This window comes from Corythoichthys intestinalis, chromosome 5 (assembly GCF_030265065.1).
Source record: "Corythoichthys intestinalis isolate RoL2023-P3 chromosome 5, ASM3026506v1, whole genome shotgun sequence".
Lineage (NCBI taxonomy): Eukaryota > Metazoa > Chordata > Actinopteri > Syngnathiformes > Syngnathidae > Corythoichthys > Corythoichthys intestinalis.
The window spans coordinates 28,108,388-28,135,493 of NC_080399.1; the positions used below are offsets into that span (position 1 = coordinate 28,108,388).

Below are 27,106 nucleotides of genomic sequence, written 5' to 3' on the forward strand. Positions count from 1 at the left end.
TTACTGTCGCATTTTCCCCGATATGTTATATTATAATCGATCCAAACAAAGAAAAACGTTTAAAAGGGCTAATATAACCAAGTCACAGTGAGGAAAACAACTTGATGCCCCCCAATTTGAAAACCAATTCTTTAATTAATGTCTGTTTGTCGACGATCAGGTGCTCGCAGTGTCCGTCAGACTGCATTGCCCACACTGCCCTTGTGTTTTCCCATACGGCCTTGTTTTCAACATGGACGCTCAACTAGCAACTTGCACGTAGCCAGCGACGACCAAGCCGGTCGACATTTTGCACAGGGACACGCGGTTTCCGCGTCGGTCGAGGCTATTTCACAAGTGTCCGATAAACGTGTAGTTTTCGAAACGACACAGACAGTCTAAAGAGGTGAACAATATGAACAGCGACGCGGAATGGCGCTACAAGGTGCCCGAGAACGTGCATGAGCCTATAATTCCCACCATCTGAGTTGTATCAGAGGCGGGAACGCTCGACACCGTATCTTGCCCTGCATAGCACGTTTACGAAGACGCCATTTTAGATGTGGCAAATAGATGCTTTAAAAAAAAAGAGACTACTAATATGACTACCACATTACTGAAATCAAGGGCGTAGATTTGCATAGGGACGGTTGGGACAAAACACTACCAACTTTTCAGGATGCTCAAATTGTCTCCACCAACTTTTAAGCAACCTTATTTGCGTTATGTAATAACTTCAGTTATATAGGTCATTTATATCATCTTCCAATATGTTATAATTGTGTGTAATTGACCCCACCCTTATTAAGTGAATTATTTTCGATTATGTTTAGATTTACAAGTACATCTTTTCACCTGCTGAATGTGCCGGTCCATTTTTTCCTCCTAAACGAATATTTGATTGGCTGATGACTTGACTCTCACACACTCTCACATTAGATATTAGAGATATGAGAAGTTTTTTTTCAGCCAGCAGCAGCCATTGTTAGAAATGTAAAAAGACATCATTGTTTTAGAAGTGGGGAACACACTTTTAATTTTGCTACTGTAGGTCCGACCTGCATCAGTGTTAGCATAACATTAAACTGTGTGAACTTGCTAACCAGCAAAACTCAAGTAGGAAGTTGCTTCGAGAGAAGTGTCCTTCTCTTTGTGTTTTCTACTGTTAACATTAAATAAAGAAATGTGAGAAATGTAGTGAACTCTCCTGGAAACTATGGAACTAGAAAAATGTTAGCAAGAAGCTGCTTAGAGAGAGAGAGAGGGGTGCTGCATAACCTCATATGTAGCTCACACAACACAACATACAACAATCATAATTAATTATGTACATTTTTTTTTTTTTTTTTTTAAGTGTTGGGGAGATGCCGCGAGCTACCCCACACTAGCTTTGCGATTGACTGGTCGATCGTGATCGACGTCTTGAGCACCCCTGATTTAGCATATCAATTAATTAGGTTCATATTCGTGAGAAATATAGCCCTGACCCCCGTTCACCCAATCTGTTTGGTCTTATTAATGTCCCATCCCAACCAAAAAGTGTACATAAAGGTTATGCTGTAATATCGTCCCTACCAATGTTGAGACCAAACCTACACCCTTGATGAAATAAATTCGGTACTGCAAAAACATGCACGACAGTGCTTACTTAGAAGACAGGTACAACACCCACGCAACACAGGGACACAAAACACAACTCAGCCCTGTGTTGCTTTATAACTATAATTTAATGTAACGTAATGCAATGCCATTGTATTGTAAAGAGTTAATCGGGCAGATCTGCCCCATCCAATAAGGCAGACGCGCTGACGTATCACAGCAAAATTTCAACTCGCTCAATGAGAAGCTTGCGTATCTATGAGATGGACGGTCTTCTAGGCCAATGACAGAGGGCTCAACGGATGTTGGCCAATCAGAAAGTGGGTAAATATGTAGAAGGCGGTCCATCGTCGGGAGTATTATGTTGTCATACACGTTCCCGGTGCCGAGTGTTTCCTGCACTGGTGCATGGTGGTCGAACAGGAGGAATTGTTGGAAAATTTTCCCGAGGTTCGTATATAAATTGTTTTTACCCAGTATGCAGTATTCCCGCAGCCATCACCTCAGCAGAGGGTGTGGTTGACCGGTCTCAATGCTTATAAAATGGACTTTGCATTTCGTTTTAAGCGTCGCCGATAACATTGAAAAGTAGGCGGCGAGCGAAAAATGCTTATGTTGTCAATAATGAGACCATCTTGTCTACTTATCACGGGTACGCGACGGAAGCTCTGCGGCTAGCCGTCGTTAGCTCGCCTTTTAGTATTTCAACTACCCCAAATTAGCCAACGAACGCGGACTGAACACTCTTTTAACGAGCTACCAGATGACAATAATGACTGTAGCGGGAACGTCTTCCTCCAAGTCGTGACAGCGCTTGGTCGCCGCAGTTAGCTAACACGGATGCTAACTTCTCGGTAAACCGCGCTATTGGGCTCCTCGAACACAACTGTTGAATAAAAGCCTTCACGCCATAAAAATGTGTCTATATTTCATTCTCTAAATCCATATTCAAATGCATACCGCTAGAAGTGGCTAAAACTGGTTGGTAAACTAAATTGAACAGTGTATGCCTCAAAAGTAGTCACACTTATGAAGAAGCTGATTTTGCTTCCTTCTCATTCTTGTTTCTGATGCTCTGACATTGCTTAGACTAAAAAATTAAAACACTTTCTAGCAGATTCACATTTATAATCCCGAAATTCCATCATGAAGTCATATTTGTTGATTGAGGATCAAGGTACTTGGAAGTATCCATCCTCAACAAATAAAGTGATCACTTGCAAAGAAAGTCAGCATTAATTGAGGACTACATAAATCAGATAATATAGATTTTGACAACCTTACCACTTACATGCCGTTCCACATTCCTAACTGTTAAGTTACATTAAAAATCATGTCATAATAAACTATATTTCGGGAAGGATACGGCTATTTGGAAGTTTGCAGTTCTAAAAACTGCACTGACGTAAATATTAAAGGTAGGGGCTTATCTTGAAAATGAAGTACGCTACTGGTATGTATTTTTAAATCTAAATGATATTAGCGTTGTTGTTGTTGTTGTGCTGGGGGGGGGGTGCTAGCCTATATGACCTGATAAACCTGTATTTTGTATAGAAACATTGTCAGTCAAAAAATACAGGTCCTTCCCAAAAAAAATAGCATTTTGTGATAAAGTTCATTATTTTCTGTAATGTACTGATAAACATTAGACTTTCATATATTTTAGATTCATTACACACAACTGAAGAAGTTCAAGCCTTTTATTGTTTTAATATTAATGATTTTGGCAAAAAAGTCAAGAAAAACCAAAAATCCCTATCTCAAAAAATTTGCATATTTCATCCGACCAATACAAAAGAGTGTTTTCTAATACATAAAAAAAGTCAACCTTCAATTAATTATATTAGCTATGCACTCAATACTTGGTCAGGAATCCTTTTGCAGAAATGACTGCTTCAATGCGGCGTGGCATGGAGGCAATCAGCCTGTGGCACTGCTGAGGTGTTATGGAGGCCCAGGATGCTTCGATCGCGGCCTTAAGCTCATCCACAGTGTTGGGTCTGGTGTTTCTCAACTTCCTCTTCACAATATCCCACAGATTCTCTATGGGGTTCAGGTCAGGAGAGTTGGCAGGCCAACTGAGCAAAGTAATGCCATGGTTAGTCAACCATTTACCAGTGGTTTTGGCACTGTGAGCAGGTGCCAGGTCGTGCTGAAAAATGAAATCTTCATCTCCGTAAAGCTTTTCAGCAGATGAAAGCATGAAGTGCTCCAAAATCTCCTGATTGCTAGCTGCATTGACCCTGCCCTTGATAAAACACAGTAGACCAACACCAGCAGCTGACATGGCACCCCAGACCATCACTGACTGTGGTTACTTGACACTGGACTTCAGGCATTTTGGCATTAGCTTCTCCCCAGTTTTCCTCTAAACTCTGGCACCTTGATTTCCAAATGACATGCAAAATTTGCTTTCATCTGAAAAAAGTACTTTGGACCACTGAGCAACAGTCCAGTGCTGCTTCTCTGTAGCCCAGGTCAGGCACTTCTGCTGCTGTTTCAGGTTCAAAAGTGGCTTGACTTGGGGAATGCAGCACCTGTAGCCCATTTCCAGTACACGCCTGTGCACGGTGGCTCTGGATGTTTCCACTCCAGACTCAGTCCACTGTTTCTGGCGGTCCCCGAAGGTCTGGAACGGACCCTTCTCCACAATCTTTCTCAGGGTGCGGTCACCTCTTCTGGTTGTGCAGCGTTTCCCGACACACTTTTTTCTTCCCACGGACTTCCCACTGAGGTGCCTTGATACAGCACTCTGGGAACAGCCTATTTGCTCAGAAATTTCTTTCTGTGTCTTAGCCTCTTGTTTGAGGGTATCAATGATGGCCTTCTGGACAGCAGTCAGGTCGTCCGTCTTACCCATGATTGTGGTTTTGAGTAATGAACCAGGCTGGGAGTTTTTAAAAGCCTTAGGAATCTTTTGCAGGGGTTTTGAGTTAATTCGTTGATTCAGATGATTAGTTTAGTAGCTCCTTTAGAGTACCTTTTCATGATATGCTAATTTTTTTTAGATGGGGATTTTGGTTTTTCTCTACTTTTTTTGCCAAAAATCATCAATATTAAAACAATAAAAGGCTTGAACTACTTCAGTTGTGTGTAATGAATCTAAAATATATGAAAGTCTAATGTTTATCAGTACATTACAGAAAATAATGAACTTTATCACAATTGAGAAGGACGTGTATGTTATTGCTGTTTGAGTGGGGAACAAAAGTGGAATATTGGCCTAAAACCCAGTATTGATTGTATGACCATAGCCATTGTGTTCAGGGTTCTTTAACAACTGTATTTCACAAACATTATAAAAATTTCTCAAATCAGCACAAAATTTTTGAAAAATAATCCATAAGTAAATATGGAGAAATTGTGAACAGTGATCTGATCACCCAAAAAATAAAGTTTGTGTAAAGTTGCCCGGCAACCTTTTCAGCTTTGATGTGTCAAATGTCTTTGTGTGTTCAACAGGATATTTTATCTTAGCAACACCTGACAATCAACACTGTTGATTTGACTGGTCACAACATAGCCACATGTGCATCAATCATGGCTTGTCGTGTGCTTGCAGCGGCTAAAGCATGCTCTTGGCACAGCTCAACCGGGACTCCCAGGGAATGACTGAGTTTCATGACGCCGATGGGCAGCCGGTGACGCTTTGCCTGACTGAGGCTGTAACTGTAGCGGGTGAGCTCAATGGAAATGGCTTTTTTTTTTGTTTAGCTTCACGTCAGTGGTAAAAAAAAAAAAATTGGTCCAGTTAGATTGTTGTGATGATTGAAATTTTGAGTCAGCGTGCCAATTTTAGTCAGTTTTTTTTCTCTAGCAGGTCAAGGGATTTCTCCACAGTTTACCCCAGATAAGCCAAATTCCACTTACTTGCTAGTCACTTTATGTTCGTTATTTCGTTTTATCTCCATAGTTTACCTCGGATAAGCTGAATTCCACTGGCTGTAGTACGACTTGCAAAGTATTAAGTAACACTCAACTCAGGAACTAAAACTTTTAACCAAAAGTCAAATAACAATAACAATCATTAGTTCACCAGTAAAGTGTCAGAAAGACAAAGCAACTTACTTACCAGTTGTTGTTTTTTTTAAACTATATACTATTAAACATTTCAAGAAGGTGTCGATTTGATTTTTGTATAAGCGATGAGAAAAACATTAAAAATTGGATTAAAACAACAAAAATGATTTTAAGGCTGTAATATTGTTTAACTGTACCTGCTAAAATTAGTTTTATGAAATTGACATGGCAAAACTCTCAACCAACCCTGAATCCATCCCACATTAAATCCCAGTCCCATTCCGTATCAGTTCTTGTACAGAACAACCACACAAATGGGAACAATGACGACATAAAAGGGGTTAGTGTGTTGTTCAACTGCTCAGATGCAAGACAAGCGTTCCATTTATTCCAGCTACCATGACATCCCATTTTATAGATTAATATACTGCAACAATGTTTTGAGCAGAGTACAGACATCAACTGCGAGGGAAAAAAACTATCAACATCAGTAAGTGTAGGAGGTTTCCTTCTACGTCTCAAAGTTGTCATGCCCTCCCAGATGGTGATCAGATGAACACCATGGACACAGTGAGCCTGCAGGCCGTCACCCTGGTTGATGGCTCCACTGCCTACATCCAGAGAGATGCCAAGCCGGCCTTTTCTGACACGCAAATCATGGATGGGCAGGTGATACAGCTGGAGGACGGCTCAGCTGCTTATGTCCAACACGTGTCTGTGCCCAAAGCAGGTAGTGTCATTGCATAAGTTAGCAAACCATATCTTGACATTTGCTCAGAAATGGAATGCTTTTGGATGTTATAGGTGGAGAGAGTTTGCAGCTGGAAGATGGACAAGCAGTTCAACTTGAAGATGGAACAACAGCTTATATACACACTCCCAAAGGTATTGTGAAAAATAAAAACAATGATTTGAGTGTTAACTCATTGGCTGCCATCATCAGAGATAGCGTTTGGTGCCAGCCCCTCCCAGTCCAAATGGTTTGGACTAGGGATGTACCGAAAGCAAAATTTTTAGCCGGAACAGAAAAGCGGATATTGGAAACACTTGGCCGAAACCGAAAGGCCGAATAATACACATGTATACAATTCATTTTTTATTTCATTAAAAAAAAAAAAAAAAGAAGAAATCATTATTTTATGATTAATGCCCTCTGCCTTGACCTTTTTTTAATGATCAGGGGGTAATAAAATATGGCCCCTTCTCAGAAGTATGCAAACATCTTCCAAAATGTTCTACGACCCCCCAGGGCTCCAGAAATTTTGTTTTGAAATTGTAGATTCTGAAACCCGTTTGGGGGGTGCGTTCCCGACGGCAGTGAGCATTTTGTGGCAAACTCTGAACGCGTCCTGTAGCAGAGGTGCCGGTGCCGTCGCACCATTCTGTTCAGTGGATGTCACGGCCGGTGAAACCTTGATAAATTCGCTTTCTTGGAAATTTGGGGCACTTGAAAAATGGGTCTGACACCTCCCGTTGCTAAACTAAATGAGATCTCGATATACTTTTATGTGGAACTGTAGACAAAAGAGTATTCCGTTCTTGCTGAAACTAGTAAAGCGCTTTAGAAGGCCCTTACAATCTTTCGTTCTCCTTAAAATAAGATTTGCTGTTTTCTTGTGCTACAAGTGGAATTGATTGAGAGCTAGGCAAGTTGACTGATTCCTAGCGGCGACGAAGCCAAGCAAAGTCGCTCCCAGCCGACTTAAATGGCGACTGGCACAGGGGGTGTGGAAGGCGTGGAAAAAATGTGACAAAAAGAGGAAGTGGTCCTCCCATAACGTTATTGTACTGAACCACAGCAAATGCCCATGTATGCATTTAAATACAACTTCATTTGTAAACTGCTCGCTTTATTAAACTCCAAACTACTCACACACGGGCTCAAATGCACTGTACTTGAGGTGACATGGGACATAAATGGAAAGCAACTTCAGAATGAGCGTGTGGCAGTGATGAAGCAAATTTCTTTTCATTCATTCTTTGATACCTCAAAATACTTCCAAACCGCAGACATGTTGGCTTTGAGCAAGTAGTGTTGCTTCTCACCGTGTTTTGATTGCGTCATCACAAGGTGACAACGGTTCTTCACACTATTTTGTGGTAAACTTTTGGTCTTTTTACCGAAAACCAAAAATGCAATTTTAGCTATTTTTGGCATTCTGTGCCGAATTTTCGGTCGCATCTCTAGTTTGGACGTCATATCGCCATCAATGGCACAGAAGCAGTACCATTCAATGCATGACGCTTTGGTCATGATGCAGAAACGTACGAGCAAGGGGGCCTGCAGGAAGTGCAGCTGGAGGACGGAAGCACGGCGTACATCCAGCACACGGTGCATGTGCCTCAGCCCAACACCATCTTGGCCATCCAGGCCGATGGAACCCTCGCCGATTTGCAGGCCGAGGCCACCGCCATCGACCCCGAAACTATCAGCCTTCTGGAGCAGTACACCACTAAGGTGATCACAGCAACCACCTTTTGTGCTACTTAAGGGAATAATCACTGCCAGCCCTTCCAGTTCAAAAGTACCTCACTAAATCTGTTATTTCTCCTCAGGTGGAGAATGTCGAGAACCCTTTGGTTCCCTTCAGCAGAGTGGAGGCAGATAACGGCGTGCATATGCGAGTATGGAAGAATGTCATGCATTTCCAAAGACGTAATCGTTTATAGGGGGGGGTCATAGTTTTTTTTTTTCCCCTGACAGATTGTGTTACAGAATCAGGAAAACAGAACAACAAGGGTGGCCAACGTCGGCGAAAAGTCGTTCCGCTGTGAACATGAGGACTGCGGAAAGTTGTACACCACTGCACACCACCTCAAGGTGAGTGTTCTCTCTGTGAAAATGTACATGTTATGTGGTACCTTGATTTAGGAGTGCAAACATTAAATGCAGCCAAAAAGTTAACAAATTAAACTTTTAAGTCAGGTTTCCATTTATTTTTTTTACACACAAGTATCCTCATTATTGTTTGTGTCTGTTAACAAAGGTACACGAGCGTTCGCACACGGGAGATAAGCCGTACATGTGTGAATATCCGGGCTGCGGGAAGAAGTTTGCAACAGGTACTTTTTAAAAAAAAAAAAAAGTTTTTATAAAGGTGCCATTATGCCATTTTGTTAAAGAAGTGATTATATAACTGTTGCCATGCATCTTTGAATAAATAAATCTTTGTGTCATTTTTCAGTCGAAATATGTAACACATAATGAATTTTGACCATATAATGATTATTTTTCGACAAAGCCCCGCATAACAAACCCTAGTAGGTTTGTAGGGTTAGTGGACACGTGCTGAGACCCACTCTATAAAGCAGACCTTGCCCTGTCTGGACTACAAATTAACAGTTTAACCATATCACCCACTTATAAAGCAAAAATGTATAGTATTAAGATGCAAAAGCATTAAATTACCGGTACGTACGGTTAAGTCTTGGCCAAAATGTTTTTTAATTTTAATTCAGTCTAGTCAAGTAAATGTTTTTTTTTTCCAGGGTATGGATTGAAGAGCCACTCACGCACGCACACTGGCGAGAAGCCGTATCGATGTCAGGAGCTTAACTGCTGCAAGTCCTTTAAAACCTCGGGAGACCTTCAAAAGCACACACGCACGCACACAGGTATACAACCATAAGTGACCTCTGCCAAGGCTTTTTTTAATATTGTGTTATTATGAATAACGCCATCTTGGAGGTCGAATGAGGCTTGATCATCAATGGCATGAGATCTGCCTAAATTTATAGCCTTATCTGCAGGGTTCAACAACTGAGTACACAAATTTAAAATAAATTAAATCTATGTTTGATGACTATAATTTGATGACCACATACTTCTAAGTCTGCTTTTTAGGAATATCTAGGGATGGCAGCTCCTTGCGTATTTGCCTATGTACAGCATACAAGTTAGGATCTACTGTCATTTTTCTGCTTTCAATAAGAACGACCCATAAGTCTATCTGTGATTTTGTGATCTTGCAGGAGAAAAGCCGTTCAAGTGTCCGGTGGAGGGCTGCGGCCGATCTTTTACCACCTCTAACATTCGCAAAGTGCACATTCGTACGCACACAGGGGAGCGGCCATACTACTGCTCAGAACCCAACTGCGGCCGCTCCTTTGCCAGCGCCACAAACTACAAGAACCACATGAGGATCCACACCGGTAAATTGATTTTGACTGCAGTTACCTTTGCGCTCCATCAAAATTGATATCGTTGCCCTGGGGTCAACTGAGACAACATTTTTCAATTGGATGTTTTTTAAATTTTTTCCCGCTGTAGGGGAGAAGCCATACGTATGTACTGTGCCCGGCTGTGAGAAGCGCTTCACAGAGTACTCAAGCCTCTATAAACACCACGTTGTGCACACACCGTGCAAGCCGTACAACTGCAACCACTGCGGCAAGACCTACAAGCAGATCTCGACACTCGCGATGCACAAGCGCACTGCTCACAACGACACGGAGCCTATCGAAGAGGAGCAGGAGGCCTACTTTGAACCACCCACTGGTGGGTAGACCGTTGCGTATCTCTATGCAGCAGTGTTTTTAGCAACTTTTGCAGTATCCGTCTTTCAAAATGCCTACATCAGAAGCTCAGCACTTCAGTTCCCAGTTGGACTGGATATTTTAGAGTTTTTATGAACTGCCTTACGACACTGGGAACTTTATAGTTTGTATGAACTGCCTTACTACGACAATCTTAGACCAAGACTTGCTTGACATTTAGTCATGACTTAACTACTTTCCTAAAAACGAAATCTGAATCCCTCCTTGCGGTTTCCAGACGCCATTGACGACCCCAATGTAAGCTACTCGACAGGGGCCCCCGTGGAGGAGGAAGACTCGGGCTCTGAGCACGTTGCAGTGGAGAATGCTGATGTTGTCACTCAGCAGCACGTTGCCTTGGTGACGCAGGCGGATGGGACGCAACAGCAGGTATAATGTGCACCTTAAAGGGACACTCGGGCTAAGATGGTCCGTTTTTCACTATCAAACTCGCCATATTTTGCCCGCCAAAATGAAGCTGGTCAGTCATTCATTATATAATTACTTTCTGAAACACCCACTCTTCATTTGCAAAACTATAAACTGCAACCAAACCTAATTAAAATTACACCTCTACTTATTACTGGTTAAGTCTTGGAAAATATCTCTAGCATAAGCCTCTCCATGTATTCAGAATTATGATTAAATAAATTTGGAAGTGAGCACCATTTGAGTGGCCTCCATAAAAGACCGGAATTTTGACTATAATGTCTGAAAACTGAGCAGTCATCACTAAAATGTATGTGTACATCTCTACCACTTCACTCCACTTCAGATGTCCACATACATTTTTGTGAATATCAGTCAGGATTTATTAAAATGTCCTTTGTCAGTTGCTCACTGTCAGTGAGTCATTTTCAACCGAGGGGTCCAAAGTTTCCATATTTTCCTATCCTTGGTGTATGCAGGTTGATCAATTCTTCCAGCATGTTGTGATACCACTTTGCATCTGTGATGCATATTTGTTCTTTTGTCCCTGCACAGGTTAGCATCTCTGAAGCTGATTTACAAGCCATGGGTGGTACCATCACCATGGTGACCCACGAAGGAACAACCATTACTATCCCAGCCCATGAACTGACCACGCAAGGTGCTCAGGTACAATAAAAAACAACAGTAAAGTACGGATAGACTGCTCTCTGATTTGTCCAAATTTCCGAATTACTTTACTAAGTACATACATAGTTTGAAAAAATGTGACGCTTTAAGTGACAAAATCAATGCAAAAATTGTGAGATTTACGCAATTTATTTTCATTGGATTTTTTCATGGCTTCTCCGAAAATGAACCCAACACACTTTTATTTGTTTGACTCAAGCTCAATTATGTGCAGCAGTGTCATATATTTGCGTGCTTGGCAAATAAAAAAATTCAAAGGACCGTTGCATCGAGCAGAACTTGAAAGTCGGGTCATTTGTTTGTCGAGGCACCACTTAATTTGAAATTGAAAGTCTGAAAGGTTCATGGAGCATGTTTAGATGTGTTTCTTTGTGGCTACAGTATTGATACAGACACCTAAAAATAAAACTTTATAACCTTCTCGTGAAAGTTTTAGCAATAGATTTTTATTTCAGAAGGTCCTCTGTTTAAAATGCTCGGAACATACTAGGTAAATGAGCTATTTTGTCAGGGGTCAGATAGAGTAAAAAGTATTCAGATGAAAATATTAATTTTGGGTACAACACAATCGTAATAATTTTTGTCATGAATAATTGCTTAACTTATTATTGCAATTAATACAGAATATCAGTAACATTTATAAACGAAAATGTACAATATAATCTAAGAATGACCTCAACAGACAGAACACTGTTTGTTTTTAATTTTTAATTTTACTTGGCCCATAAGGCACAAAGTTTTCCCCCAACTGAATTGTAGAGTGTATGTTTGTCCCCCCCAGGTGGCCATCATGACACCCGGCATGACTTCCTTTGAAACAGTGGAGGAGGCCAGTTACAGCCAGGGGCAAGAAGACATTCACCCAGTTACCTTGCTGGCCACCTCCAATGGCACTCACATTGCTGTGCAGGTCAGTATATAAAAATGAAATGTTGATCACTTGCTACTTCAGGAACTGGAGGTAATAAGGTAGCACTGAGGCAATGTAGAAAACAAGGGATTTTCTATATAGAATGATTTATTTTGTCAACTGCAGACGGTGATGCAGTGCCCACTAATATCCACATTGTAATTAATCTGAGAGACTGTGTATGTGCCTTTGTGGGTGCTGCATTTTGGTTTAGTTTCCTTTGCTGTTCACCCTTTAACACCTAAGCCTATTTTGGCCGAATTTGCATGCCTTTGATGTTGCCTTTGTATTTCAAAGAAAAAAAAGTTTGCAAAGGCCAGATAGGGTCCCTTTTTTCAGGACACCATTTCCTGCATGTCCAAACTGTTGTTTTCTTCACTGAGCAGTTATAATCAACATCTTTGACCCAAAAGACAAACAAATCCCAAAGTCTTTGTCAAAATTTGCTATACTGATGTCCCATTGACAACCAAACATGCTCGACCAACCGTTTTGTAGCTTGATAATATTTATTCAACTTGTTAGTATAAACATTCAACAGAAAAAGTAAGATAATAATAATTAATAATAATTTTATGTTTGACAATTCAACACAAACAGCAGGTATGGCCACAGGCGTTTTTGGCCTTTACACATACTATGGTCAAAACAATTTATATACAGTGCGAAATAGTGAATATATAAATAATATATATATATATATATATATATATATATATATATATATATATATATATATATATATATATATATATATATATATATATATATATATATATATATACACACACACATCTTCTAACACAAAAAAGGTTTGGAGGATATCTCTTTGTGAGGCCAGGTATTGTACCCATCACCTTATCAAAAGTATATACATGCAATCAAGCTTCTCGAACACACATCTATATTACAATTAAAATTATAGTGAAGGAAAAAAATCAAATATAACATTGAAAAAATGTATTTCTAAAATATTGACAATAAACTAGTTCAATTTTTTTCAGGCATGCCACTCAGTTTCCTGTTGAACAGGACACAGAGCTACATAACACACCATGTCACACAGCCCAATCTTCCGCTGGTTGTGCGCTGCTGTCACTTCTCACTCGCTGAGACGCCCACTCGTCCAAAGAAAACAACCACAAATCAGACTCGTCCTCTTACTCGAGTTGATGAAATAATGCATTAGTTTGCGCTAAATTTAGTTGTTTTTTTTTTTCATTCCACACGTTTCAAAGTCGCTCACGCAATCCAATCGGCCGTCGCCCGCTACCATGCCTCCCTCTCCTTAGGTGGTGCCTCGCTCGGCAATTTATTAAAAATGTTGCCATTACAGCCATCCTTCTTGACCTCACAATGGCTTCTGGGCTACGTAATCTTTCGTGGTGCTTTTGGTTTTGAAAAAGGACAAAAAAAATATGGACATAAATACATGGTCCATGCAGCGTTTTAATGCTTTTTTATGAGGGCAATAAAACTATAAAACTCAAATTTAGCTCCCGTTTTACTTGGTCGATGGACTTCAAGTAAAAATGGGCGTGGACCTCAAATTCCGCACTTTATATGAGACTAACCAGCAGCCCGTCGGTGATTTAATTACAGTGTGAAGAGTAGGATCTGGCATCGTTTGAAATTGAACGATTCCGGTTCCATGTTTTGATTCCGGTTCCAAACGATTCTCGATTCCGATTCTTTTAATAGGCAGGGTAAAAAAAAACAACAACGATACTTTCTAAATTTATTAGTTTATATTAATGTTTTCTCAATTTTTTTTTTTAATCATATGAATTTAAAAGTATTATTATTTATTAATATAATTCATGTGAAATTAATGAATTATATGAACTACTTACAGGGTTATTTTTAACTTGTATATAAATATCAGTCTTTGAACTCGAATGTGATGAAGTTTCTTTCCACTGGAGTGCACTTTCACAAAGATGTTTATTTTTCAAAAGCTCATGGAGAAAACATTTACTTATACTCCTTTTCCATACATGTACCTTAGCTGGGAGCTACAAAGTAGCATTAGTATAAATACTTGAGCGTCTGGCTAGGATGCTTTGTGATGTGATGCCCTGTTTTCACTGCTACGAGTTCATTAAAAAAGTAATCGAATGCTTCATATGGCTGCTTCTTTCTAAATAAGCAACACAACAGATTCCAAAACAAAACTCTTTTAACACTGTTGATTTTAACAGAGGCGTCTACTGCTTTAATTAAGATGGCGGCTGTTTACTAACGCCAGCGAGTCTGTCATTTCGCATCTAGTTCTATTTTCATGTGATGTCGACCATAGCCTGACGTAATAATACGATTTTTTTCTCATACTATTCCATCCATCCATCATCTACTGCTTAATCCAGGGTCGGGTCGCTGGGACAGCAGAAGACAGACGAAATGTATTGTTTTACTTACCTGGTTCTGACGGCGCAGCGTGTCAACTACGTAGCACTCAGCTAGCTTTGCACCTGCCACTTAGGCTATATTTCATGAAGCCGGTCGTGCCTAATTGGTCGTACAGCAACCTTTGCATGATATAGTTGTGTTGCAAATGTTGCACTGAGCTGACTGGTCTTTTTGTTTTTGTAAAGTTAAGACAAACTTTTGAGCGCCGCCACCGCTCCATGTCCATGGTTGTAATGAAGTTGCAATGCACAAACACACGCTTCTTGTGGCTTCTTCCTGGGTTTCGGCAGCATTTTTTTTTTCTGCTCGGCGGTCAGGGCATCGAAACATGGAATCGAAATTTAAAAATGAGAACAGCTACGGGAGAACCGGAGTGTTAGAACCGGGTCCCATCAATGCTCGATGCCCAACCCTAGTGAAGAAGCTTCAAAAATAAAAACGTATTTTTGTCGCAGCTGACAAGTTCGGTGTTAAAGGGTTAACCTGTCAAAAAAAGTGTGATAGATTTTATTTCATGGCTAGGAGCGGAATTGAAAACTATTTCGAAGTTAAGTTTCAAACCAAATCAAAAGTGAAAAATCCTCTGTGTATCGTGTCAGTCTAGAGAAGGCAGGGCCCAGCCAGGCCAATTAATGAGTGAAACCACTTATACTAAGCCTGAACGATATATCGTTTAAACATTGCCATCGCGATGTGCATGTGCGCAATAGTCCCATCGCAAGCACGTGCGATAGTTTTTCTTTTTTTTTTATCCACATACGCCTCACTTTCTGGTCTGCGCACAGCCTCCTACCCTCCCGCTCCCAGCCTTTTGATCCTCTCAGTCACTGCGGCACAACGATGGCTTTGATCTGGCCAAAGAAGCAGACTTCACACGGGCATCTGTCAACCATCGTTTAACTTGTTAAACAGTTGTAAGGAAGCCGCGCTGGAATGAATGTGTGTACTGTGGGGACGTTGGAGACATTTAAATGCCAGAAGTGATCATGAGGAGTTTGAAATTTCTGCATGTCACTTCAACGGTCACAGCTAAAGTAGATAAACAGAAGCATTTAATAAAGCCAAGCATTTATCTGCTACAGTACTTTATTCTTGTTCAAAAATGATTTGGTTGGACAGTTATGTTTTAAACTTATCATAATTATGACATTTGAAGTGCTTAAAAACCATTTATTTATATACATTTTTTAAATCACTTTGGGGGGAAAAGTGAGAAAAAAACATGTCTTATATGTGTCTCTTTCCAATAGTAAATCTGAATAAATACATTGGGCACAAAAAACACACACACACAAAAAAAAAAAAAAAAAAAAAAAAATGGGGGAGGTGCGCTACTTCGCGGTTTTTCACTTATCGCGGCGGGTTCTGGTCCCCATTAACCGCGAAAAACAAGGGATGACTGTACACTGTGGTGACGGTGAGTCATCTAAAGTCTTTCCAAACAGCTATTTAAGTCATCTTGTGAAAATTTCTTGAAAAAAATATATATACATTTTTTTAATATCGCAATATAATATCGCAATATATCGCAAACCCCCCAAAAATCGCAGCAATAGTTTTTTCCAATATCGTTCAGGCCTAACTTATACTATATTACATGTACTCCACCGATTGTGATTACAGCAGAAGAGCTGGACAGGCAGTTTTTAATGCCCAAATGAAGAGCTTTTTGAAGGGGGGGGGTGAAGGCCGAACTTCACACTGAACTTGTTATATTTTGGAAAATAACTCTTCAAGTGCTCCTCAGCAAATAGAAGGTCTGATGTCGCTTTCAATATCCCCAGGTACAAACTACAATAAAAGTGATGACTACAGGCCCAGGCCTTAAACTAACCTGAAATTCTTCAATGACATCAAAGGTTGCAAGTTCGTTGCTCAACCTTTTGTTTATCCTGGAAAAAAACGGTTTCTACTAATACCTGCTCATTGTCATTTTAATTACAACGGAAACCCAATTATGGCCTGCAATAAAACCCGGTTTCTTTTAATACCTGCTCATTGTCATTTTAATTACAATGGAAACACAATTATAGCCTGCAATTGGATTCAGCAATGTTTATTGAAAAATTACAACCAATTGTGAATTTGAAAATTGTGAAAGTGAATTTCTGCAGAAACATGAAAGGTGATGTTAGTGCCCCACCACCACGTGGATGCTCTTCATGTCTTTTATTTTTATGCGTGCAGCTTAGCGATCAGCCATCGTTGGAGGAAGCCATCCGAATAGCCTCGAGAATCCAGCAAGGAGAGTCACCTGGGCTGGAAGATTGATTTTGGATGGGAGTCAGAATTTGGACTAAAAAAAGAAAGAAAATGATGCAACAGCGAACTCGCAAGTCTTCCTTCAAAGCTGTTTTGTTCCCTCCCCTCCACGGCCATGCAAATGAACTTTATTTTAAGTGTACATAGGATTTTGATAACTGGACTATTTTGTCTCTCAGCCAAACAGATAATGGGCAGATGTGTTTGAGGGGGTGCTTTCTAATGATTATGCACACTGCAGGGTACATCTAATGCTTTTTTAAATAAAATATAATTAATTGCATCAAGTGTGATTTCCTGACTGCTAAATGTAACTGGCACATCTGTACAGAATATAGACTATAATTTAACCAGGTGATCCTGAACTTGTGGGTTGGGTACTCAAAAATTACAAGGGGTCCTCTTTTTCCTCTCGCTTTTTTTTTTTTTTTTTTTTTTTTTTTTTACCACAGAGAGATATGAAATTCATCATCTGGGCTCTCAAACAGTACAACTTCTTGGCATATTTATGACCTAAAAACAATTGAGTAAAATTTTCAGAGTGTATTGGTCAATACAAATGTGTAATATTTTAAATGGATTGAGAATTATACATAATTCATACGTTTTGATACTAAGTAACCGTGAATTCCATGACAAACTACCTCTTCAAAAAAATTATTTTTCTTTAAATTATTTGCAAGGGCTTTCTTGAGAAAAATTATTCTTCCAGAAAGCTGGGAGAAGTTTCTTAAGTTATGAGAACGCACACAAGACCATTTTTATTATTTTTAGAATGTTTTTGCAAGTGACTTAATTAGCGCTCAAGCTACTAAATGACGTCACGTCCCCACTCTTTCAAGTGGAAGGCCCAGGTTTTTTTTTTTTTTTTTTTTCATATTTTGTAGGGGCACTCTGATTGGCTGACCGCTACCACATGACTAACGGTCGCGGGAAGTACGTTAGCACTGAGTCGCGCGTGACAAACGTTGGGAGTTAAAAGAGCCTTTTTCACCTCTCTTATTTTTCCCCATTTTTTTTTAAACGGTGTTTTGTCGTTTGTGGCCTATTCAGTTTATGTCAGAGACCGAGCAGGTTGAGCTGCCGGTCCGGAGGGAGATACCCGTCGTAGGCGGGTAGGTTATTTTTCTTCGTGCCTTTTTCGTCGCATTCGGTCGATGACGACTTCAACGTGGTGGGCTGGAGTTTAAAAACAACATAGCCTTTTCTGGGCTAGCGGAATCTACTTTAGACCTTTTTTTTAAGGTAGTGACTAATATACCTTAATTCAAAGTAGTTTAGGACTGAACCTTTCTGTATTTTTGTAGGAATAGTTGCTTGCTTGATTATTTTTCGATATCAAGTTTCTATCGAGGCAGAAAACTTGGCTAGCATGTCGAGTTACGATAGCCGTTGGCACAACTGCCCGTCGCCCAAAACCCGACCCGTCCGTCAGAAACTCAATTTTACGGCTAGCGACGGCGAGGATGACACGATTGAGGACGTCAACGAGTCGGGCTTCAACGAACTGGATTCCCCGCATGCTATGCGAACCAGCTCGGTAGGCTGTGACGATGGTAGTGGAAGCCCCGGAACGAGGCAGGCTTTCGGGGACGAGATGTGGGTGGAAGAGGGTTTTGGCTCTCCGTCCCACTTGATCTCCCCGTGCTCAGAGCTCTTTGCAGTCTGCACGCCGTCTGTGAAGAAGGCACCACGTTTGCATTCCGCTACACCGGTGCGGTCGTACAGCCGAGCCAGAAAGGATGAATCCGGCTCGCCGATCCGCTCATGCCCCGACACACCTCCTCACAAAACTCTGAGAAAGCTACGACTTTTTGACACACCGCACACGCCTAAGGTGAGTAGAAATCGTTTCTTAAGGAGTTACATGCACATGCAATTATTGCTGTGGACCAAAGACAAATTTTGAACGTCAACAATTTTGCCGAGTCAGGAGGCAACCTAGTGACCCACTTAACGTGGTTGCTGTTGCATAATAGACTCAAGAACTGTAGCTCTACTGTAACACTTTGTACTTTTTCCCCATTTTCACACGATTGCCATCAAACTTTTTAAACTAAGGAAATCTCAAATTTCCTACAGTTTGTGCTCACATTTATCCTATCTAAAGACCCTTTGGCACCATTTCGTTAGTAATCCACATACTATATAGTAAAGCTAATTTAACTCGTGAATTTTTGTGGGTAATTAAAAATGAACTCGCACACATACAACCTGACCTCCAATAATACTCTAAAGCTGACACCCGCCCCATAATATTTGCCTCATTGATAACGATAGACGTCCACTTCATTTAAATTTGTAGGACTGGCTGTGAATGTTAAGCTTTCAGAATGCCATTGATGGCGCAAGACGTCCAATCAGTTTTGACAGGGAAATTGGCAGCAGGCCTCCTAGACAAAATGGGTTATTTTGATAGTCGATTAATCGTTGAGACATTTGTTGACCTAAAACTTGCTAAATAATGTCTTGAACCACTTAGTATTTTGTCAATATCATTGTTTTATGATCATCTCCCCGCCTCACACTCCTCTACACTTGAACCGAGTAATGTGACCCACAATCTACCTAGTTCAAACCCAGTTCCTCATGAAGCTTCATTCCAAAGCTAATTTGGCAGGATGAATCAAGAGAAAGTGAATGAAGTAGTAATTTTCAATCTTTATTTCAACATCATATAGTGCACTAACTTAACTGATTTCAGTTCTACTGGAGAGAGATATAAAGGATAATTTTACTCAATGTAAAATCAATGTCTAGGACCAATGTTTTTTTTTTTAAACTCTAAATCTGAGGAGAATTTAGGAAAGAATGGAACTTTTCTATTGCTGTTTTCCAGCAATGTTTACCATCCTAGGCTGTCCGGTAACTAATAATATGAAGACAACATGGTATAAACACTCATACTGTTTTTTTTTTTTTTTTCAGCCCGAGTCCTGTGCTGCCCCATTCAAAAGTTAACTCTCCTCCTTAGCACTAAGATCAGCAAAGAGTTGTCTGTTCTGATTAGTTAGAAAGTTGGTTAATAATTTGTTTACTGCTTGTTCTACTGTTGTTGCTGCTCGCGATGCATTCAAGGACCACCAACTAAATAGGACGTTTCAAATGCAGACAAAAAAAAAATCTCTGAATTTTACCAAACACCAATCCTCCAGAAGTTAGTATCATAGTAAAGTTGTTGTGTTTTAATTCAATTTATTTTTTGCTTGTGTTGGCTCTTATAGACTTTGTGTTTGTGTTCTAGAGCCTTCTGTCCCGCGTGAAGGAGTCCAGCTTGAAGGGCCCTTTATTCAATTCGGCAGAGCATAAAGTGATTCTGCCAAGACCTCTCACAGACAGTGGCAAGAGACTTCATACGCCTGCAGTCAACATCAACCCCTTCACCCCTGACTCCCTGCTCATCCAGTCGGCCACACAGCAAAGCAACAACAGAAAGAGGCCACACCGGAACGTGTACGTAACAGTCAATAGTCCTCATTTTCTAGCATATGTTTCTAGACCAGGGGTGGCCAAGTCCGGTCCTTGAGAGCCCGTATCCCGCTTGTTTTCCATGTCTCCCTCCTTTAACACACTTGCTGATCATTTGATGCAGGTGTGTTCGAGGTGGGTGACATGGAAAATGAACTGGATAGGGGCTCTCGAGGACCGGACTTCGGCATCCCTGGTCTAGAAACATATGCTAGAGAATTAAGCATCATGCATTTGATCATTATAATGTTTGCCTCCTAGCCTAATGACTACGTATAATGGGAAACGTGATAGACATGCAGTGGAAATTGGCGTAGTTGTCGCAGTTATTCTAAACCCTTAATAACTTGAAATAGGCATATTGTCCCACAAGTATAGTTTTGAGGACACAATATCATCAACTAAACCATATTGTACATTAATCACAGGTGTACAGGTATATTCTTTTTACTTGTTATGGGACCTTTTCTGCTTCTACAACTACAGTGATCCCTCATTTTTCGCAGTTAATGGGGACCAGAACCTGCCGCGATAGGTAAAAACCGCAAAGTTGCACCCATCACCTGCATCACACGCTTCATTGAGTGAGTCCACTCAAATCCACTCAAGCTGCTCACTTACACACAATGAGTTGCCACAGCAACTGTTTAACAAGTTATACGATGATTGACACATGCGGCGCTTTGAAGTTTCGGCTTTCAAGCGTCTCTGCCAGATCAAACCTTAACATCTGTCAATCATCGTTAACTTTAATAAGCAACTCCAGTGCACTGCCTGACCAAGAAAAGCGGCAGGAGCGAGAGTGAGTGACTACATGATCAGATTGGGACAGCTCCATAAGCTCCTGCATTTATTTATTTTCTAATTGTAAAAACAATCTGCGATGGCCAGAGCGCCAAGTTTGAAACGCAAAGTAGTGAGGGATCACTGTAGCATAGTCAAGTGGTGCCCGGCATGTTGCACCAAAATCTGATTCTATTCCACGTGAGTCTAAATTCGTTCTTACCTAATCTACTAAAAATAAATCACATAACCCTTTATAGGGCACTCATTTAAATACTATGAAATTTGAATTAAAAATCCACTGTAGTGTCATTGGGGGCCATAACCACAGTTTATTCTTCATTGAATTCCTCCAAAATTAATAGAAAGTAACTCAGAAATACCCCAAAATCAACAGGAAATGACATACAAATGCTTCAAAATTAATAGAAAGTAACTCAGAAATACCCCAAAATCAACGGGAAATGACATACAAATGCTTCAAAATTAAAAGGAAATCACTTGGAAGTGCCCCAAAATCAAACGAAAGTCACCTGTAAAATGCCAAAAATTTACAGGAAGTAAATCAAAATCAACAGAGGGTGACCTGGAAATGACCCAAAATGAATAGCAAGTGAACCAAATCAACAGGAAGTGGCCTACAAATGCCCCAAAATTAGCAGGGAGTGCCCTGTGTGAGTTTTTATTTTGTATTAACATTGTTTTTGATTTACAAGTTACCAATTCATAAAAACCTGTATTTGAAAAAATGAATGCAATAATAAATACTAATTGTTTTTAAATTACAAAATATATAACATAATCATTAACATATATACACACATACCCCCCCCCCCCCCCCCCCCCGCCCCCGGCCAAAAAACAAAAAAACCACAAAACAAAAATGGTGCCCGTTTGCTGTCACTAATTTGAATGTAAAAATCCGGTAATTACACAGTTAGTTGCTCACCTCCAACCTTTAGCTGGGAACTTTGACTTCATGCTTGCTTGCCAACTTTGCTGTGTGCTTGTGAACACCTTCAGCACCCCAACCCCCCAACTAAGCACTCTGCTGGTGCGTCTACTTCTCTCTTATACAGATAAATCTAAATTAATAGAAAATTATAAAATTAGAACGAAACAAATAAACAAATGCACCATTTTGAGACCTGTTCTGTTTTGTTGAACTGTGCTTAATCAGTTCTGTTCTCTACACAGCTCTAATGGTGAAGACAGGGAGGATAGTGATGGCGAGGACGAAGAGCAAATCCTGCCACCATCCAAGGTAGGTTTTGTGTGTGTGTGTGTGTGTGTGTGTGTGTGTGTGTGTGTGTGTGTGTGTGTGTGTGTGTGTGTGTGTCAGCGTGTCCTTTTTAATTGATGTCTTCACTCAAGTACTGGGTTAAACATGTGTTCCTATTCACCAGAGGATCACCATGATGGAGAGCAGCATGATGTCACGCTACGTCTCTGAGTTTCTGGAGTTGGAGAAGATTGGCTGTGGCCAGTTTGGCGCTGTTTACAAGTGTGTAAAGCGATTGGACGGCTGTCTCTATGCAATCAAGCGCTCCAAGAAGCCCTTGGCTGGATCGGTGGATGAGTGAGTGTTATATTTCTAACTCAATGGCTTCTATTGACAGCACCAGATGTCCAGTCCATTTTGACTAGGAGGGCAGGCAGCAAATAATTGCCACTCATCCTCCCACTCAAAATGTATTGGATAGAGGAGTGCGAAATTTCCGATTCTTAGATTATTCGCGATTCGGCCGTGGAAGATTCGAGAACGATTCACAAACATCCAAATTCCGTTTATTGAATTATACCAGGTAAAGCGAAATAAAACACAGTCAGCGCAGTCTTCGGGACCCAATTGGGAACAGACAGAGAGTAAATATCATGTCCAACTCATACCACTAGATAAAAAAAAAACCAAAAACAATAATACCTGACTGCGACCGTCAGCCGCTACAAACAGTGCCCAGTTGCTAGTTGCTACAAATATACGGCTATGGTAGATATCAAATATATGTAGAACTGCCTGTGAAATGATAGATGACGGCCGTGTTAAAACATGTACCAAGAACTAGATGGGAAATGACAGACTTGCCCGCGCTAGTAAACAGGCCCCATCTTACAGCAGTACATCAATTATCGATTTATAATCGAATCGGAGCCTCTGAATCGTACTCGTAATCGAATCGTTAGGTGCCCAAAGTCGCCCATCTCTAGTATTGGACATCTGTCACCATCAATGGCACATAAACATGAGCATTCCCGGCAAGTCCTCCCTCATTAAAGTGGGGGTGGATCACATGCAAATTTAACTTTTATGAACTTTTAATATACAGTATGCTATATGATTATTTCTTGGTTGAAAGCACGGTTGAAAAGGGATTTCTAAACGATTCCGTTCAGTTTGAGAAATCGTCGAATGTCTCCTGTCTGCCGGTGGAGGCTGCTGAAACACTCGGTGGTAACTACCTCTGCCTTTTCCTCAAAGCTCATCCTCTGCTTTTCTGCTCATCCCTTCTCCTCAAGACAAGACTGCATGAAATGCTACAGCGTAGCTAACACTTGTGCTTGGGGAGACAATAGGTATGAGGAAATGTTGTGTACTTTATTTATATTTTTAAATGCACGGGAGTCAAACTGTCAGATAACGTGATTGTTTTATTGAACTGCCTCTCCATAGAGGCACATACTCTATAATGAAAGTAAACTGGAGAGCTTGAGTATGGAGACCTAAACGGGGGGCGGCGAGTCCCCCGAGCAAATTTATATTAAGTAATCTATGAAATTTATATAGCTTTCACCAATCAACTCAAGGTAAAATTGTTACTTAAATATGCTGTCGATACCTCACTTTAAATGAATTGGATATTTATCGTTTTCAATAGCAGACAAGAGGTAAGGGTTTTGGAGTGATTTAATTGGGTCACATTTTCCCCATCATAAAACGCAGCATTTAAACAGAGGTGTTTAGGATTTTTTTTTTTTTTCCAAATTCACTTCATAGGCCACACTCTCAAAAAAAGTCTTGTCATGTCACGTGGAAGTGCTGCTACTGTTGGTGGAATGTGCATTAACACACTTTGTCCACGTCTATCTTTCTGTAGGCAAAATGCTCTGCGCGAGGTGTACGCTCACGCTGTGCTCGGCCAGCACCGGCACGTAGTACGCTACTACTCTGCATGGGCGGAGGAAGGCCACATGCTGATCCAGAACGAGTACTGCAACGGCGGCACACTGGCAGACGTGATGGCCGACAACGCCCGGTGCTTCGCCCGCTTTTCAGAGCTGGAGCTGAAAGACCTGCTTCTACAGGTGGCCCGTGGACTTAGGTACATCCACTCCATGTCATTGGTGCACATGGACATCAAGCCCAGTAAGTTGACAGGAAGCTTTTGTTGTGAAAAAGACAGGAATTTGTTCATTTTTGACATGCAATTTTGCTTATTATTCAAGGTAACATCTTCATTTCTCGCAAGTCTGTCAGCAGCTGTGATGAGGGCGATGATGAGGATATGCTCAACACAAGTGTGGTCTACAAAATAGGTTTGATTCATGTTTTTAATTGATATTTTTTAAATGTCTACACATTTTTATTTTAAGGCGAAGAACATTTTGTTCTAACCTAATGATTTCAGTTTATTAACTCGTAGTAACAGTGCACAACAACCTTAAATAACAAAATACTCGAATGATTAACTGGTAACAACTCATAACTTGGAAAACAATTGCTAATCTAGCTACACGTATTTCAAGACATCCACTGTGTAAAGAAAGACCTATATTATTTAATCATATGCCTTCCTTATTATATTCAATCTTTGCAGGTGATCTTGGCCATGTGACGCAAGCCAACAATCATCAAGTCGAGGAAGGTGACAGCAGATATTTGGCCAATGAAGTTCTTCAAGAGGTTGGTTATCAAAACTTGTTAATTGTCTCATCAGAAAAACTCACTGTCTTTCTCTGGTCTCCCTCAGGACTGCAGCAACCTGGCCAAGGCCGACATCTTCGCCCTAGCACTGACAGTAGTGAGCGCAGCCGGAGCGGCGCCTCTTCCCAGCAATGGTGACAGTTGGCACGAGATCCGGCGGGGGAAACTCCCTGCTGTACCCCAAGTGCTCTCACCAGAGTTTCTCAGCCTCCTTACGGTGTGTATTGCAATGACTCCCTAAGAACCAGAATATGTGGCCACTTTCATACAGATCCCACAGAAAAAAATATCGTCAGGGAGAATCATAGAAATTATTGAATGTGAATGTTTTGAAACAAAGTTCTTCTGTTTATAATGTCCCGGTGCTGTGTTTCAGTTGATGATTCACCCTGACCCCACCGAACGTCCTTCTGCCACTGACCTCATCCGCCACCCGGTGCTGCTGACAGCAACCAAGACTAGCGCTGATCAACTGCGAGTGGAAAACAATGCTCTCAGATGCAAGAATGCCCTGTTGGAAAGGTGCGTACAAGGGATGTCCCAATCACATCTTTTTGCATGTGATTCCACGTCACTTTATTTTGAAGCTGTGCCGATCCAGTACCTCCCAAATGTATTTAGTGGGGGGCACATCCAAATGTACCGCACCCCCAATTTCAACAAAGCTATCAACACATTGTAGCCATATAAAATGGTTATTCATAAAGTGTTTTTAACAAAGCAATTAGCAAACAAATTATGTTTTAATATTTTGATTTACATAATAATCAAATGTTAGAACATTATAGTTTACGGCCATTGTTAACAGGTGTCATAGTTTGGAGCAGAATATTGACAACCGTTCTTTGTGTTTGTTTGTGGTCAGGGAGCTGCAGAAGGCTCAGCTGGCGAGAGCCTCCATTGGGGAGACGGGAAATGGAAGCAGCACCTCCAGGCTTATTGGGAAGATGATGAGTCGCTCTGTTAGCCTCAACATTTTCTGAACTCTTTCGTGTACATATGTTTGAAGAAAGTTAATGTTCCTTCACTCGTTGCCATGTAGCGCTTGTACAAAGTTATTTAATAAAAGTGTTCTATGTTCTTTTTGTCACTATGTCCAATTGGGTTTTTCATCCGTTGTAAATTGTTGACCTATGGGAACACGGATACGTCAAGCAGCTGTCGGCATAACATACAAAAACTGAACAAATGCTGTCAGAGCATAAGTCTTTATCAAAATGCAACATTTTCACTTTTTAGGCTGACTGCAACATTTTTGACTTCAAGGATATCAAACAAGTCTGTTTTTGTTTTTTGCACTGCTGAAGCAGTTAAACTTGACGGGGAAAATAGTAGCAATGCAAAATCGTATACCAAACAAATGTGTTGCCAACCTGGGTGTACTGTATTTGTCTTGAAAGCAAACTTTTTGGAAAATACTTCCTTACCTGCTGTTGGTTGCAATATCTCTCGTTTTAAAGAGATGCACTTACTATAAAGCTGCTAATTTAAAAGGAAAATTGTATAATTTTGCATCCATCTCATTTTTGTTTTTGAACATTAAAAGTTTGTACTTATGGTTACAAAATTGCTTGGAATGTAATCTGTTTTTCCAAAATTCTCACTGCAACAATTTGAACCCCCCCCCCCCTCCCCCCCAACATATCAGTCATTGTGTGGCAAACATCAAATCCATCCTTTTTTTAAAGTACACCTGCTGTCTCACTTTAATTCATGCCAAAACAAATTTTGTATTGTCAGAATAGCAATTCTTATGGGTACTTTAATTGCACTTAATCATTTTATGGTATGTGTCAATCGTCAATTCATAGTTATGTTGCAAAGCTTTTTTTCTTTCAGAAAAATCAGAGGGGCCAATTACTGATTTTTGGAGCCGATATTTGCAGTAAACGTGGAAAAATTGAATATTGCAAACATTGATGTTTTCTGTACTGAGCTTCTCACTCAGGAAAACTTTTCGTCTCACTCTCCAGTGTGTGTGAGGACAGCTGCTTCTTTGGAGACTATGCCTCTCCCGCTTGGGGGTGGTGGCATGGTTCAGGTGAAGTCGTTGCCCAACCCACAAGTTGTGAGTTTGATTCTCCGCCTGATGACACTTG

At 40.6% G+C, this 27,106-nt stretch overlaps 2 protein-coding genes across 5 annotated transcripts; both read left to right on the plus strand.

The window, feature by feature from the left end:
* Window positions 1–1,892: 1,892 nt before the first annotated feature.
* znf143b (zinc finger protein 143b) lies at window positions 1,893–17,107 on the plus strand. Of its 3 annotated transcripts, none has more exons than XM_057835643.1 (15): window positions 1,893–2,028; window positions 5,141–5,256; window positions 6,140–6,328; window positions 6,403–6,483; window positions 7,860–8,056; window positions 8,155–8,223; window positions 8,315–8,419; window positions 8,586–8,661; window positions 9,088–9,213; window positions 9,571–9,750; window positions 9,869–10,096; window positions 10,373–10,524; window positions 11,119–11,232; window positions 12,035–12,163; window positions 16,760–17,107. In XM_057835643.1, the coding sequence occupies exons 2-15, from the start codon at window positions 5,151–5,153 to the stop codon at window positions 16,841–16,843; spliced, it is 1,836 nt and encodes a 611-aa protein (XP_057691626.1). In that variant the 5' UTR covers window positions 1,893–2,028; window positions 5,141–5,150; the 3' UTR covers window positions 16,844–17,107. The 3 variants fall into 3 exon arrangements, with proteins under 3 accessions (XP_057691626.1, XP_057691624.1, XP_057691625.1); XM_057835641.1 differs by having other exon boundaries at window positions 8,303–8,419; window positions 16,760–17,106; XM_057835642.1 differs by having other exon boundaries at window positions 2,009–2,028; window positions 5,041–5,256; window positions 8,303–8,419; window positions 16,760–17,106.
* A 624-nt stretch (window positions 17,108–17,731) lies between these two features.
* wee1 (WEE1 G2 checkpoint kinase) lies at window positions 17,732–26,544 on the plus strand. Of its 2 annotated transcripts, XM_057836723.1 has the most exons (11): window positions 17,732–18,079; window positions 18,142–18,671; window positions 20,079–20,287; window positions 22,283–22,349; window positions 22,492–22,664; window positions 24,181–24,449; window positions 24,530–24,619; window positions 24,901–24,986; window positions 25,054–25,224; window positions 25,384–25,529; window positions 25,873–26,544. In XM_057836723.1, the coding sequence occupies exons 2-11, from the start codon at window positions 18,207–18,209 to the stop codon at window positions 25,988–25,990; spliced, it is 1,794 nt and encodes a 597-aa protein (XP_057692706.1). In that variant the 5' UTR covers window positions 17,732–18,079; window positions 18,142–18,206; the 3' UTR covers window positions 25,991–26,544. The 2 variants fall into 2 exon arrangements, with proteins under 2 accessions (XP_057692706.1, XP_057692705.1); XM_057836722.1 differs by having other exon boundaries at window positions 17,732–18,671.
* Window positions 26,545–27,106: the final 562 nt, after the last annotated feature.